Source organism: Myripristis murdjan, chromosome 24 (genome assembly GCF_902150065.1).
Source record: "Myripristis murdjan chromosome 24, fMyrMur1.1, whole genome shotgun sequence".
Taxonomy (NCBI): Eukaryota; Metazoa; Chordata; class Actinopteri; order Holocentriformes; family Holocentridae; genus Myripristis; species Myripristis murdjan.
This window is the reverse complement of record NC_044003.1, coordinates 25,064,562-25,081,518: the sequence shown is the minus strand read 5'-3', so window position 1 is coordinate 25,081,518 and position 16,957 is coordinate 25,064,562. Positions and strand designations below refer to the sequence as shown.

General features: G+C 41.8%; 2 protein-coding genes across 2 annotated transcripts; both read right to left on the bottom strand.

Annotated features, from left to right (window-relative positions):
• Nucleotides 1–2,124: 2,124 nt before the first annotated feature.
• On the bottom strand, nucleotides 2,125–6,733 carry vrtn (vertebrae development associated). The gene is made up of 3 exons (XM_030046548.1): nucleotides 6,562–6,733; nucleotides 5,635–5,948; nucleotides 2,125–5,257 (listed from the first exon to the last, which is right to left on the bottom strand). The coding sequence occupies exons 2-3, from the start codon at nucleotides 5,944–5,946 to the stop codon at nucleotides 3,470–3,472; spliced, it is 2,100 nt and encodes a 699-aa protein (XP_029902408.1). The 5' UTR covers nucleotides 5,947–5,948; nucleotides 6,562–6,733; the 3' UTR covers nucleotides 2,125–3,469.
• A 4,798-nt stretch (nucleotides 6,734–11,531) lies between these two features.
• Nucleotides 11,532–13,564, bottom strand: LOC115355884 (uncharacterized). The gene is made up of 5 exons (XM_030046807.1): nucleotides 13,198–13,564; nucleotides 13,046–13,102; nucleotides 12,564–12,668; nucleotides 11,913–11,959; nucleotides 11,532–11,810 (listed from the first exon to the last, which is right to left on the bottom strand). The coding sequence occupies exons 1-5, from the start codon at nucleotides 13,562–13,564 to the stop codon at nucleotides 11,694–11,696; spliced, it is 693 nt and encodes a 230-aa protein (XP_029902667.1). The 3' UTR covers nucleotides 11,532–11,693.
• Between the last annotated feature and the right edge of the window lie 3,393 nt (nucleotides 13,565–16,957).

Genomic DNA, 16,957 nt, shown 5'->3' with positions numbered 1-16,957 from the left:
TATGTCTGTTTTGTTTACTGAGAAAATTTGGCATCCTTGAGATGCCTCTGTGCTTTATCGCTCAGTCTTTCTGAACTGACTGCAGTATGCTAATCCTTGAAGACTTCAGCTCCCACCTGCCAACCCTCATTATTTTCATGCTATTTTTGAGATAAACAATGTAGAGTAGCTTAGTGCCAGTGAGAGCTCTTCCTGTAAGAGTGAACATGATAATGAAGATAGTGGTGGCAGGCAGACTTGAAGGCAAAGACAAAATAGCCTGCGATTTCATAAATTATTTCTCCATTATGTCGAGGTCAGGGAGCTTTAAGACAGCTTGAGCACAGGACTGACCGAGCACACACTGTTTTTGAAAGTGCTATAAATCATAATAATGAGTTAAAGTTTATAATCATGTAGTTTGGAACAAGAAATATATGCACATTTTCAAAAATCTCTGATATCTCCTTTAGTCTTATTGGTTAACAGACAAACCTTGATTTCAAAATGCAAAATATATTCCTCACACACAAATCACCTTCAAGACTCTAATTCCTGTTTATGATAGTTAATATCTGAGCACCTTCCCCTCATCTCCTACTCCATATGCTAGATCTGAAGCAGAACATTAAGATTAATGTGGAACACAATCATTTCCAGTCTGCCAGCTGACAGAAAATGGTTTCTAATTTATCTGGTTTGACATCGTTTAGACAGAGGGATAGAATGTTTTACCAACACAGTCCAATTAGGTAGATTATTATGAAATATTCTCATATAAGAGATAAACTAAAAGACCTGGATTCAAGCCATGAAATGTGACTGCTGCTGGAGCTGGTGCTGGCAAGGGTACTGGCAGTGCAGCCAAGACAATGAACCATTAGTTCAGTCTAGTAGCTTTTCCCCCTCAGGACAGAAACTGTTTGTTCACAGAAGTTTTGCTCAAATCAGTAACTGTCTGCAAACTCAGGTGAAAGACCAACTTGCTTAAAAATAACCGAGGAACAATATGATTTTGCACACTCCAAACCTCAATCCAAAATTGAAATGACTGCAGGTTGATTGATGGATTTGATGGGCAAGCATCATTTATGGGACATCCAAAGTCAGTGAGGTTCTTTCATATACACTTTCTCAAGTACAGGTATATATAAATACATTGTGAGTAAAGCCTCTGGAGAAACATCAGTCAAAATAAGAACTTAAATACATACAAGTATTTAATTAGTTTTCACTATTGGTATGATGGTTCTGAAATTCTTTTTTTTTTTTAAACTGGTGGTATCTTTGTCTTCTCTTTCCCAATCTCTCTCTGCATGGTCTGCACCTCTTTCCCTCCCCCTTTCCCTCTTCACTGCTGGATGTGCTCAGCCTTATCTCAAACACCTCCATCCCCATGCATATAATTAACCCCTTCCCCCTCTCTCTACCTCCATCCCTCCCACTCTACCATTACCTTCATTAGCACAAGCACAATGGCCAGACTGAAAAAAGGCAGTGAGTAAAAACAGCAAAACTTTCCTTAAATCCCATTTCAATTCATTAGCCTTTGACATTTGTCCTGCCTGCGTGTGCGTTTGTCTGTGGTTATGCATGGTGTTTTTAGTTCTGCTCTCATTTCCTCCATTGTTTTTCCAACTTTTGCACAGAACAAAACTTGACTGACTAGTCTTTTTCGGCCAAAATGCACTGCAGACTGGCGACATTGGTGTGACCACTTTCAATGTGTCCAGGTTTTCCTACAGGGGTCTTGAATCAAAACGCACCTGACTGGGTGGACAACCGTTGACACCACTTCACAAGGGATTATCGGTTTCAGTTGAGTCAAGACAATGGCTCATTCACTTGGAAGAGGGACCCATTGATTCGGAAAATTACATAGTCATTTTTCAGTTGCCTGTCCTGCAGCAAAGAAAGCACTTTGTCATTGTCAAACAACACAGGTAGTGGCTACAACAATTTTGTGAGAGCTGGCCTGTATCACTTTACTGACATAGCTGAGCAGCACTGACATAATTTTGTACCACTGACCAATACTAAGAAATACAACATAGAGCAGCAACAATATACCACTGACTAAGCCATGAATTGTTGCCAGGTACATGAAGGGTTGGGAACTGGCCATTCAAAAATGAAGCACAGGGCGACCATGGGTAGATGGTTTATTAACATTCTGCCTGACGGTACAAGTTGCCTCACCTAGTCAACATAAAGCAGGCTGCCTAACATCTCCAGTCAACCTCAGACAAGCAATGAAAAATAAATATGGAAAGCAGCAATTTCAACTGAAAACCATTATGGCAGGTTATTATTATGGCAGTCATGCAACACTGTTTGAAGAGAAGCCAAACAGGACAGAACAACGTGATTACCAAATCTTACTGAAAAAAGGACAATAGTTTACCAAGGTAAATGCTGATCATAATTACAGGTGATAGGTAGTACTGAAATGGAAAAAAAGTTAAAAAAAAAAAAAAAAAAATCCTCATGTATATTCAAGTCAATTACAGACAAAAAACTGTAAATATTTTTTCAAGAAATGTAATTATTGTAGAGAAGACATGTCTCACAAGAAACAGAAGGTGCAAACTGAAGCGAAATGTTTCTTCTATCTGGTCGAGGCAGTACATTCAATAATGTGATGGAAATATTTTAGTGCAAATATAGTATATTACAAACCAAACTCACCACATGATTGACAATTTTGGTTTAAAAAAAAAAAAACAAAAAAAAAAAAAACAGGAAAAAAACATGAGGCATTCGTAAAAAGTGACATAAATGCCAAAACCCTGAGTGAACCACATAAACTTTGATGTACCAAGTGAATTCATATGGTGTTTACATTCAATAAGAACTGAAACCCTGTTTACAGAAAGATGCCTAAACAAGTAAAAGTAAATTCATCTTTGAAAATATTTTTTTTCCTACTGTCCGCTCTTTGTATTCAAAGAACCAAAACATAAAACTACTAAGAATCTCTCAAATGATTTATCAAAAGCATAACTTTTAAGCATCAACAATTACACAACAATGAAAACAAAAAGGAAGGGGGCCCCGAGTACAATGCTTAGAGGGGATTAAATGGAAATGACGGAAAAAAAACAGCCTCAAAGAAAATGCCATGTAACCAGCAGCTTTGAACTGCCTTTTGCCTGTAGGGCAGCATGCAGGGCTTAAGTAGAGCCATGACAGTCTCTTTTCACACACGTGCAAATGTCCATGAGGTAGGAGTGAGATGTGGTGGTGGGGTGAGGGGGGCAGGCAAAAGAACATCATGCATTTAGCTGCAGCTTTACTGAAGTCGGTTAAGCCTGTGTGCTCAATATTTGGCTACAAAATTAAAATGCTGTGCTACAGGCAACAATTTATTTACAACAGAATGCAATGGCAGAGAGCTGAAGCTTATGTCCTTGGGGCCAAGAAAGTTCTTAAATAGAGCCTGTATTTTGCTCCTGGACATCCATTTTTATGGGCTATATACTCTGCGACTTTATCCATGCACCAGAGACACACCATGGTGCAAAGCTCGTTTCCACATGTAGTATGTAGAGCGTGGAGTGAAAGGGAAATAAGACCTGAATTCTTTGAATGTGGGGAAGGATTTTGACTCAAAGCGTTGCTGCAGGAATAGCTTTGCCTTAGCCTTGAAGTTGGCCAGAGCCACAACATCCATCACAAACATTTGCTCATCTAGTGGTGCCTTGCTGGGAAGGGTGTACTTGGGAGGGGTGTATTTTGAAAGCGGGGTGTCAAGGGAGGTAACGGGCGATCTTCCCAAGCCGTCGTGGCTCTCGTCAAAAGACAGCCCACTCATACTAATCATCTCTCTCTCCATTATCTTGTTTTCCATTTCTGTGTTGCAGTTATCCGGACTCTCAGGTGTGTTAATCTCTACACGGTGGGTGATTATCTTCTTCCTACTGTGGCTGTGACTGCTACGCCACAGCCAAAAGAAACAAGGGGACAGGGAAGGGTACTTCAGTTTGAACTTGGTCAGGGACATTTTTGACTTCTGGACATGTAGCCTTGCGGCATCTCTGAGCCGTTTCTTCGTTACGTACGCTAGCCTGAGACTTTTGTGTTTTCGCCTGCATATTTTTACTCTGGGCACAACAGACTGGATGTTGCTGGGCAGGACTGGTGACAAACTTATTGGACTCTGGCTCTTGTCGGCATCTGAGCTGTCTTCACTGCTACCCAGATTGGCTTTGTAACCTCTGTTGAACAGCATGGCTTCTCTCCTCCAGTTGTAGTATGTTGATCTGGAGATTCCTGGGAAATTTCTCTTGAAGATCCTGAATGGGAAAGAGGTGTTCATGGCAATGCAGTTCTGCAGACACCGCTTGGCCTCCTGCATCTGGGCCACACTGTGGGCCCGCTCACCCTCCAGCCTGCCAAGGTTGAGGCCAAACATACTGGCCACACTCTCATGGTGCTCTGGGTCATCTTGCTTTGCCTCGGGTGATGACCAGGACTCCTGCTCTGTGCTCTCCCCAGGGCTAACCTCTCCAGTGGAAGATGAGGTAGAGAAGGTACCTCCAGAGGTCATGAGTTCATGCTTCCAGTTGTAATAAGTTGACCGGGAGATTTCAGGGAAGAACTCTTTGAACTGGTGCAGAGGGATGAGCTTTCCTTCCATGTAGCAGGTCTGCAGGAAGTACTTTGCCTCATACCTGGCTGCAGACTTCTTGCAGTGCTCCTGGGTCTGCCTCCTCCAGCGGTAGAAGGTCCTCTTGGTGATGTTGTACTTGTCTTTTAGACTGGAGTACGACAGCCGTGAGTCCTGGTTTTGCAGCTCCAAAGACTTCAGGGGTGACACCGTCTGCTCACTGTTGGGGCTTCCAAGCTTGAGGTCACTTTCATGCACTAATGCAACAAAATGATTTGGCTTGAACACTGAGCCAGACTGCAGCTCACCAGACCACATGATGTGAAGAGTCACTGGGTCTGAATCCTTGGGACAGGTCCTGGGGCGTATTAGTCGGTTGAAATAGGGTCTAATCTTGAGGTTGAACATGGGGTAAATGGAATAGATGTTGCACTGTAGGACTGAAGATAGGGCATACACGTGCCACATGTTGGCATATGACCCTGGAAAGCAAGAGGCTTTGACATCCGCATCGAAGATGGCTTCTAGGACAGTGATTGGCAAGTTCAGCATATCCTCCGACTCCTCAGCACAGAGACTGAAGCGAACTGCCTGCAGCATCATTTTAGAGTCGATCATCCCACAAAGGTAGTACCGCTTCCACAGCAACATCTCCACTACCGTCCTTACCTGTAGAAAATAATTTTGATGAATTAAAACAGCTAAAACAACTATTCAGTGGATTTAAAAAGCAAAAGAAATGCCTATATTGTCATTCTGGCAAGATGCTATATATTAAAGAGAATTACATTCTTATGATTTAATGTCATGCCACTATGTATCTATGTACTATAGTTGACTCTAAAGTCTCTCAACTGCTGCACCCCTAGATCCTATTTACAGGCTAATGGCTTGGGAAATAACTGCACATAACTTTCTCTGAGGTGCAGCAGTGGTACAGAAGCAACTCAGTGCTGACTGCTGTAGAAAACAGAAGTCTAAATAAGCAACAAATCCTGGATGACTGACACTGACATTGTAGGTAACTGACAACCATCACCACTCACCTGAAGCTCCAAGCTAAGGCTGGTGGTGCCCACCAGCAGCATGCTGGCTGCATCAAACAGCAGGTTGCCTTCCCCCTTGCAGCTGAGGGGCAGAAGGTCTCCAGGGGCGTCCGCTGGGTACAGGCCATGAGCTGTGTCATCAGTTCCTGCCCACTTGGGGAAATCCTGGCAGGGTATCCCTGGGAGCTGGAAGGGAGCAAGGACTTTGTCCACTTCCAAGGCCACTGTGGTAAGGGCATCCAGGCCTGGGCTCTCCGTGGCCTCCTGGAGCTCCCTCAGAACAGACAGCACTACCTCGTTCCTCTGAATCATACCTAGGGAATAAGAGACAGAATGAGGACAAAGAGAAGGACAGATATTGACTACCTACCATGAAGCCTGATATTCACCGGATCCTAATGTCAATGTTTGTCTAAACACTTCCCCTGAAAAATAGAAATATATCTTAAAGGGGGAACCTCTGTACCTTAACATACTAGAAAATAGGCCATTTAAGTGCCAGCTATGATTTAATACTTTCTTACTCGATCAAATCCCCAGACATTTCAAAAATACTTAAATGAGTTTTTTTTCTTCTTCTTCTTGAAGTTGTAGTGACTCTTAAGTGAACGAGGAAAATGTGGCAGGCAATATGAGTGACTATTTAATTCAAACTAACCGAATTCAAAATCACCGCGCAGTAAGCAAACATTTATCCTCACACACTCCAGGCGAGCAACAATTGCCTCGTTTTGTTTTTATGCCCTCCGAATTAATTAAAAAGTTAAAATTGCCTATTTAATGTCATCCGCACACCTCATTACCTGACCAAGTTTATCACAGCCGGCTCCTCCATTCAAACAACTCTCATGTTGTGAAACTTAAAAAGAAACAATTTGCACAAGGCAAACAAAATATTTAAAACATTTTTTTTTTTTTTTTTTTTACCTGAAATTGCAGATAATATTGAGTCGCGGAAGCGGTCACTTTGGAAGGAAGCGTTTGAATGTTGACAAAATTGCAGCTTGTCGGGGTTTAGTCCATTGTGCGAGTGAAGTTCCTGCTCCAAAATGATCCCGAGGTCCGGAGGGGAGGACGGAGTGGAGATTTGTGAGTGATAAGCAGCACCACCCTTCAGGAAATTGTCAATCGCCGATTCGCTTTTTTTTGTCTCCGGGGTCGAGAAACACCTCCCTCCCTCGGCACCTCCTCAAGTGGAGTCCAGCCAGGGTCAATTTCAATGTGAAGTGTTAACAAAAGCCAATGTGTCAGGGGCCATCACCGAAAGAAAGCAAGAGGTAGGCCTTTAGGTATCGGTGCTTTGGCTTTTATCAACACGTTTTGCTTTTCTTTGCCAAAGCCCATTGCAAATGTGATGTCAACAGGTCATTTTCAAGGTTATTTGCCAAGTTCCTTTGGCATCGACCTGCAATAAATTAATTCCTGGTTTGCAAATGAACCCTCTTGTCCTGGGGCTGAGCAAAAATAAATAGATTGGTAGATAAACATATTGATCCATAGATGGATGAATAAACATTTTACTTTTATTGTGGTTTTGTTGGTTGTTACAGTGCCATGTCATCATCCATCTTTTTTCAGGACAAAATGGGAGAAAAAAAATAGATGTAATATAAAAATTAAAAGGTCTGGGTGTTGTAATGCTGTTATCATATGATTTTTGGAAATCCAAGTGTCCCCATGTGCATTGTGAGGGACAGCATGGCTCACTTGTGGATTAGAGAGTGTGGATATGTGCAGACAGGGTTTATGAGAGGAGAGGGAGGCTTCTGGCTGGTTTCTTCACTGTATCACTTTTAACACCTCTGCTCTCCTGCCTTTTGCAGGATTTCAGTAATCAAGGCCTTTTGTTCCACACACACACACACACACACACACACACACACACACACACACACACACACATGCACAGCAATCCTGTAGTCTCCATCCCCAACCCCCACATACCGCAGAACCCTATGGCCTTGCCTACACACACACACACACACACACACACACACACACACACATACAAACACCAAGGGACAACAGCATTTGTCCCCCGCTGATGTGTCCACTCTAAGCACTTGGCAGACAAGCTGGTGCCTGGGCTGACTGGGGTTCATGGCTTTGACCTAAAGCTTATCAGCTGTGGAGAGATAGAGTTGGGAGGGGGAGTGATTACAAAGAGTGGGTGCAATTTCACCACTTTGGCTTGGACTTGTTTATGCTTTTGATGTGGCAATCTGAGACATGCACAGACGCCTGCGTGTTGGGAGGCACGGCGACGCGTGTGAATGATCAATTATGAAAGTGTTCTTTCGGTCAGAAAAGCACCACTGGCTTTGAACTTTCCTCACAGAATAACACTGCGGAGGTTATAATCTGTTAATTTGCTTAAGGTTGTGCTTCTGCAACCCCACCTCACTCTTCATTACCTTAAACCTAAACCCACGCCAGACTATAAACTGAAATGTTATTGTTTTGGAAAGGTCAGAAATGAGTCTTTAATATGAATATTTATGACTGAAGCTTCTCCTTCCCTGCCAGCAGTCATTTTCCAAGGGAGAATGACAAACTGAAATGCTATTAAATTTTTGGAACAGAGAGTACATTTGTACACCAGTTTATATTAAAAGTCATTTTTTTAGATCTAACTAATCAGAAGGAAGGGCGAATGTCACAAGGAGGCCCAGTGGGAGAGGGTTTGCCTTTAAGTAAAAACTGCATTTTAGTTTCACTTCCAGGCAATGATTGCCTAGAGCTTCCCTGCAATAACCTTGTAGATAAATCTGATTTCATTAGTGATTTTGGGTTCAGGGACAGTCTGGTATCCATGATGTGTATTTATTTAGCATCGCCATAAGGCAGATGTGCAAGCATTTGTATTTTGTATTCAATATAAAGCTGACTATGTTACCCATGCTCTCTTTTTCTCACTCTCTCTTTCTGCACCTCTCTTTCTTTCTTTCTTTCTTTCTGTCCTTCTCCTCATCTTACATTCACTTTACAGCCTAAAACAATTTGCAGAGAAATACAGCCTGCCCATTTCACCCTCCTTTACACTCTGTCTTTGAAACACCAAGACAAGGAAATGAAAACATTTGAAATTTCATCAGCGTTTCCCCAGTATGTACTGAGGGCCTCTCGCTTATCCAGGGACTTGTTTGTATTCAGTCATCTCCCTTTCTCTTGTCAATGTTTGTGTCTTCACCCTTTCTTCCACCCCCTCAGACCCTTGGCTGGGGCCAATCACACACCTTAGGTGTGTAGATTAGCTGTGCTGCACTGCACTGTGAACACAGAAGTGGGCTGGCTGCAAGCATTTAAAATGCAAATAGGGCAACAGTGGGACCGGCTCCGGCAGTCTCTCACCTGCTGTGGCTGTATGTGTGTGTGTGTGCCCGTCTGTGCCATTGTGTGCGTGCATGTGTGAGTGTGTTTGTGTTTGTATGTGTGTGTACTTGTGGGTGGAGCTAGACAGAAGTTGAGACTGAAGTTGTGAGAAGAAAAGATTCAAACGCTCTTGGTTGCATTGTGCTCATGAACTTGGCTTTGTACATTTAAATGTTGCAGGAGTTTTACATCACACTCGTCAGCGCGTTCCTGGAAAATCTACAAACATCAAATGTAACACTAGAGAATAAGGAGTGCAGTTGACTTTTGCAAGCTAATAGTGTTGGTAGATCACATTATAACTGCTGCCTCTACAGCTACCTTTACATACAGTACACGTTAGTTTGTCTTGTCTGTCCTCATAAAGGCAGTTATATGCCTACTTTTTATGAAGCAAAGAGCAAGACATTAAGAGTAAACAGTTTTAATGGATTTTTTAATACACTTCACATATCCTCCATCATGTAATTCCATTTTCCTCAAAACATGATAGAAACACTGAAATATGCAGCAGTCTGAAAAGTCACACTGGTGTTGTAGATGTGTGTGTGTGTGTGTGTGTGTGTGTATAGATCACTGTACAGTATCTGTCCATCCTCTCACCATGCTGCTTACTTCTAGATGAAATCGAGCTATAGAAATCTTGCACAAATGCTTTATTCAACCTTTTAGTCAATTCTAAAAAGCCGAGCTATAGAAAGGCTGTCAGTGAAATGTTTTGGACTTGTTTCAAAGACATGGAGCACACTAGCACTAACAACAAACTTTTAGAAATTTTGATTTGTTATGGCATCTAATAATCGTGGTTAGAAAGGTTACTCTCAAGTATATATAAAATGTATTTAGCAGATTGCTGTTTTTAGATTAATCTGTAAATAATCTGAAGGACCACACCAAATCAGTGATAGCTTCCCTATTTTCTGTCCATCTTCATTTTTTATTGGCTGTTTCACTACATTTTATTTTTACATTCATAATAAGTCCTTCATCTTAATTAACAACACTATACACTGCAACCAGTCATGTCCAGACAGTGCTCCAGACCTCATACTGTCAAAATCCAGTGAACTCTGAGCCACTGCCATCATTAGAGTCTGTTTGGTAGATATTCTGTCCCGTGTCATCTGTATTATTTTTCGGTGGATTGGGCATCTGCCTCCACCAGTGACCTCAGAAAGTTACAAGACACAGCAGACCTCCCTGGACATATCTGTCTTCAATAAAATACATTCTAGCTTACCTCGTCGTTATTTCACCAGAACTGCCACTAGGGGGAGGATGACTGTACCCTGACCAGAGATGAATTATATACAAAACAAAATAAAACAAAACAAAAGCCATGGCTGTATGTAAAGAATTTATTCAATATAAGGAAAGGCATGTTTCAAAAATAAGTTCAAATGGTGCCTAGAATCATTTTGTTTTAATTTGCTTTTAATTTATGTTTTGGCCAGTTTGACTGTATATTTGAGCTGGACCCCAAGAGGACTCTCTGTTTGTTAAAGCATCAGCTAGTGGGGATCCTTAGAATAAAAAGAAAGGGAAAAAAAAATATCTGATCACATTCGAATGAAGGCCAGTAGAAAGGAAAGAACAAGAATCCAAAATTGGACTGTAAACTTTCCACAGCCTCAGTGTGCCCAATCATTGCGTTCTCCTGTTTACAATCAATGAAATAAATCAATATGTGCACAGTACATTTGTACACCAACTTGCTAAATATCGGCATCTGCATCTTCACATATTATATTGTGGCTGTAATATGATTCATTTTTTATTCTTAATATTAAAATATAGATAGCTTTCAGTTTTATATAAAATTTGCCAGGGGCAGCGTGTGGTGAGGACAAAAAATAAAAAGTGGAATAAGTAATAAATTTGAGCAATGAGTCAACACGGTTATATTAGTCAGTGGTTCTCAAGCTTTTCAGCCAAATTCACCCTGACCAGTGCAAAAAAAAAAAAAAAAAGGCAGAAAATAGCCTATATAAAGAGGTGCACTCCATCCATCTGTGCCTGAAACAACAACTTGATAGCTGTGATATTTTGTTGTTTCTGTTTTTGCTTCTTTTTCACTTCTTCCTCCTTGTTTTGCATCGCTGCTACGTTTCAGTCACAAATCCATTTTCCATTTTTTGTCTTGTCTTCCTGGTCCTAGTGAACAAACATCCTCGCTCAACAACCACGGCAGACGATTTAAACCTCAAACACACACATCTGACCCCTTCTGGAAACCCGGAGGCAAAACTGAATAAAAAATGTGGTTTATCAAACTTACATTTACTTTTTAATTGAACTTATTATAGCGTTGGCAAATTAGGTTAGGAATTATGCATGACTGAGATTTTTTAAATTAACATTTTTTAAAACTCTCATGTACCCCCTGCAGTACTCCAACATACCCCTAGGGGTAGACCTCCCCTCATTTGAGAAGCACTGATCTAAGTACATTCTTATTCAGATTCACTGCTTATTATATTTTTATCAGTTGAGTCTACTCCTTGCAGTTTTACATTGTGCACCTTTAATTTTTGACTGTTTTGCAATGAGATTAATGTGATTCCATGTGTAAAACAGAAGCCCTGATTCAACAGGTGCTGTAAGTGATGCACAGCACAACTTTAGTCCAAAACAAAGAGCAGTAGTCTGCAGCTAAACGTCCCAGGCCTGGAGCCGGTTAGCCTGGTTCATGCTGCCGTTCGGATGGAGGCGTAGACTGTGGCTTGGTACTCAGTGTCTCTCAATGCTTCAGAGCCAGTGGGGAGATTAATGTCAGCGTAGGTGACATCATCTGCACTCCCATCCTTTAGAAACACACACACACACACACACAAAGTCAATTTTGAAGCTGTAAAAAATGCATCCTGATGAGTTTTTGTTGTGCTTTGAAGGTAACGTTAACTTACATCGTCAGCGCTGGTTGTGTCACCCGGGACATCAGACAGCTGTCTATCTGAAATAATAAAGGGATAGAAATAAATTAGTGTATATTATCAAAAAAAAAAATTACAAAAATATAGACATAAACGCATCATGACTTTACTAGTGTAGATTTCTCTCCCTTTTCCTTTCAAGTCATTTGATTTACTCGGATTCTATTGATTGATGTACCTGAGGCCTACTTTACTTATTATGTGGCTTCTTCTATTGCTTCTTTTTGTTTTCAGTTGTATTCATTTGACTGATTTGCTGATTTGTTGCACCTAAAGCTCTTTAGGTTGCCCTTAAATACAAAATGTGCCCTACATGTTAAGTTGACCTCGATTTGACAGAAAAATGCCTTGTATGCTGTTTACATTGCAAAATAACCTTCCTGTGGATAAAACATCCTGTGCTTAGCAGCAAAACTGAGCATTGAGGAAATTAGCACATCTCACATCAGCAACTGCAAAGACCACAGAGTACATTTATGCAAGGCGACCCGCTGGCGCATGAGCACATATGTGAATGTGAACATGTGTGGGCTGTTTTTGAGCAAGCACAGAGCTGTGTGGCAACATTTCTCCTCAGGCCACTTCACCTTCGCCTATAGCATCGGGCTGTTTAGGAGAACTTACTCGCCCTTTTTCTGTTCAGCACAAACAGTGCAACCACCGCCGCCAGCACCACGCACCCCACCACCCCAACAGCCACACCGGTCACCTCCTGCTGGCCACCTGAATCTGAAATGACAATCATTACCAATGCTTACATAATGTTACATATAGCTGCCAGACTTCATCCATACATCCAACCTTAATACATGCATTTGAGTTGGAACTGATTGGAGCTCTTTAAATGCAGTTGCATTAATATTTTAATGTTTTTCATCATTTTGAATATTCAATTTGACGTGCAAACACCTTATCTGCAGAAATCCAGATGTGATTATTATCAGCCTATATCTCAGACATGCCAAAATTAGCTGGGAAATGATCAGATTCACTGTTGATTTTTACACTGAATATTTTAGACAGGATTTGCTTTAATTAATCAGCTTATCTTAAATATATACTTAATGAACCACTGGTTGGCATATTATGCAAGTGTGGTATTGCACCTTCATTATCTTCTGTGTCTAATTCGATCATCATGCCTCTTCCTCTTCCTTTGCGACCTGTAAAGAAAAGACGCCATCAGTCTGTTGCTGTTGTGTCACAGGGCCGATGACCACCAGGTGCAGTCTGCTGGTGAGGCGAGCTCACGACCTACCTGGGACTCTGAGCGGGATCTCCTCTGACGCCGTGAACTCTTCATTCACAGTCGCCTGGCACTTAAATTTCCTCCTGTCGTCTCTCTGGAGGGCAACAGTCAGAGTAACATCGCACGGAGACTGAGGCCAAATCTGATGCTGGGAATCTTCCAGCACATCATCGCCTGCCTCATCCACCCATTTCAGCCGGATGTCGCGATGCTGCTGTGTACCGCAGAATCGGCGGCGCCGGTTGGTGAGGAGAGCACAATGCAGTGTCACCGTTTGGCCCGGCATGACGTTTGATTCTGTGGTGGATAAGGCTGCTGAAAGAGAAGAGTCCTTTTTTTTGTGGCACAGATTCCCTTTTTGTAGCAGCTCTACCATTTGAGGTTAAAGAAATTCTGTCAAACTTTGGATCTTGATGGTACTCACTGTTGAGAGGAGAGTAGATACTTTGCCTTTTGTGGCAGCGAAAGTGCCCGACATCCTCAGTTGTAAGATTTCTCAAGTTCAGAGCACATTTCGAACGCGGCCTTCGTCCCTTAGCTTTTGATTTAGCAGCCTGGATCACTCCGTTGCTGACTACAGCAATGTACGCACTGTTTTCTGTCGTGCTGAACTGCCATATAACATAGCAAATTAAATCTAATGGACCGTTACATGGAGAGCTGATTGTGTAACCCCTTCCTGCTAATATCAGATTATCTTCTCCGTTAATACCTGTGAATTACACATAAAGAGGAGCAGGTTAAAAGTATAATATGCCCTACTTCATTTGTGATTGCAATGTTTACAGCCCCAGCTCAAATCCTCTCATCTATTAAATGTATCATTTACCTGTTTTGACGAAGGGAAGCAGCAGAAGCCCTAGAAGAATATCAAGGATCCCGGCCATGTTGTGCCCACTGTTGTTCAGTGTGTAAATGCACCCTTTAAAGTTGAGCATTGTTGGCATGAGTCAACACAGAAGTCACCTCCTACATTTGTCAACATCCTCAGCAAACTGACTTGCCCACCGTTACTAAGTCAGTGTCTCACCATGAGGCTTCGGCGAAGACTTTTTTCAACTGAGAAATCGGTGGGGAAGTCAAAACACCCGGTTATGTTTTGCCTCTGGTGACGATGAGGAAGCCATCTCCAGTATATTTTGCCCACTAAGACAAATGTGTAAAAGTAGAAATTCTGGTTAGGAGTTATAAATGTGACACAAGGGAAGAGTTTAAAGAGAGATGTTCAATCCTCTGACAGAAACCACTGACTGAAAAATACGTTTAATACAATGTTTTGACACAAGATCTTCATCTCAACCTTGTGTCGAAGCGCTTTATTAAAAATAAAGTAAAATAGCACTCAGTGAGGACAGTGTGTGGCACCTGGAAGGAAATATGTGTGTGGTCACCTTTGATCTTCACCGACTGAAATGTACTGTAACATTACTCTCAAGAAGATACTGGAGACTTTTTTGTCTTTCTTTCTTCCTGCCTTTAAAACAGCAGCAGAAGTGGTGAATCTGGCTGTGGTAGTCTTCATAACAGGGAGAAACAAATTAGAAATTGAAATTTCCACATTTAGATGTACGATATCAGTGTGTATTTCAAAAGTTTCCATTAGGTGGAGAGGGTTTTTCCCTACAAGAAAGAACTTTTGGGGCTCGGTGTTGATGCGGCCCAATTCATCCTCATGTTGTTGCAGTTACCGCAAATGGTCAGCAGATGGCGTCTTCACAGCTCTGTCCTTAGAAACTAACTGTGTTGATGGACTAACTGACTGATTTCTTGAGTGATTCATTTGTTTTATTTTCAGGGAATCAACCATCTGCACGCAGTGGATGTGTAGCCAACAAGTTTGGGCTTTTCACCTCTGCAGCTGGAGACAACAAGATGACAGGATAAAATAAGACAATTCTTTTTTTTTTTTTTTTTAATTCTTACAGTGTCCTTCCTTTGGCAGAGATGGTTGTTTGTTTTGGATAATCTAGATTAAAAGCATCAGATGGGCGCCTGTGGGCTACATAATTCAGCAAGAGGAGCCAAAGTGTTACAGATGGCATTCATACCTTTACAGGTTTTCCAACTAGTGCAGCCATCAGTCCTCTACTGCATAATTACCTCAGGTGTGGTTAAACAGCCAAGAGGAGGAGATGAGCTGACTTCTTCAAGTTCATTGCACCTCATGGTTGTGACTTTCTACATCATCAGTAAAACAAACTGATTTACTCTGAGTTTAAGGAGCTAGAGATCTGTGTCTCATATCAGCAAAAATACTAGTCCCAAAGGTCACACATCTCAGTGAATAATATTATAATGTATACATACAAACAGATGACAAATATTTTACTGTGCATTTCAAACCAACTCGATTTCACTCAAGTGAATTTCACAGGGCCACGGCGCCCTCTGTTGGTGGCCTGGGGAAACGTAACCAGCACATCAACACATCCAGGCAGAGGACTCAACAGAGCAACAGTGGATGATTTAGTCATTGAGATTAATAGTTAATACCATGATTTAATCTCCACCAGTGTTCTTCTCAATACACACAGACACTAAAGGGCCAAACACTTGAGTTATGCAGGGCTGTGGACAAGAGCAGTAATAGAGGGGAAATTCAGTTGTGAGAGAAACAAGTTAATCAAGTTGCTCAACAAGTTGCTCAAGAAGTAGGCCCTGACATTCTTTGGTATAAACTAAATTCTGGCGTAGCTTATCTCTTCTGTACTTTTTTTTAATACTCCAATCAACAGTTAAGATTAGTAACTTCAAATAGGGTCCACTAATGGATCATGTGCAATAATTTGTGTTTAAGGCTGCAGGACAGGTGGTGGTTAAACAAATCATTAAATAAAGCTTGATAAAGACTTGTTAAGGACTTGAACGACAAATTTGAGGACATGAGACTTGATTTGGACCTGCCATTATTGGCTTATGACTTGACATGACGTCAAACTATCTTGAATGTAGCAGTATCAGTTAAGTATGATATGGTCAAAGTATTCTTAATTTCACACAAAACTACTGATGTAAACCACAAAATTTTGCTGTTTTTGCATCTGGCTATGTTAAATACATGTGACAATTGATAAAAAGTACAATCATATACAGACATGTCTGAAGAACCTTATCAGGGGCAACAGGACATTTATTCATTTCATTATCAAACTCATACTTCTTTTGTATTCAAATGAATGCTGTGCACAAGTTTGCACTTATTTTGCACATTTGCACAAAGAGTAAAATGATCAACAGAAAGTAATGCTTCCTGTTGCAGCTGGCTGGTTGGTTTGCTTCTGCTTGGTGTTGATGACCCGTGGACGGATCATGCGGACCATGTGGTCCTCCTCCACTTGGGGGCCTTAATGTCTTCCTTAGACGTCATGCGCTCGTCCAGTTTTCTCTTTCTGGATGTTTTTGGTTTCTCCTGGACTGGGTGGGAGCAGGAAGAGGGTGTCTGAGGCTCGGAGTTGAGGCTGAGGGCAGCAAAGAGGACCTGCAGGTCTTCCACAGTGAATGCAGCGGCTGTGGAAGCCGGTGTTGCTGCTGCGGTGGCAGCATGGTTCATGAGCAGCGTGGCAGAGTTGGTTGTTGACCAGCGTCTGGAGCTCTGGTCACAAACCATCTGCACAGCACTGCTGGCTGCCAGATCAGTGGCAGTTTGGTTGGTGGTGATGGGTGCAGAGGTGGCACACTGTCCTGGAGAGGACTGGCTGCTGAAACACTGCCCTGTAAACACCAAATACATTAATCTCATTACAACGTTGTGTTATTGTTATCTCTGTTT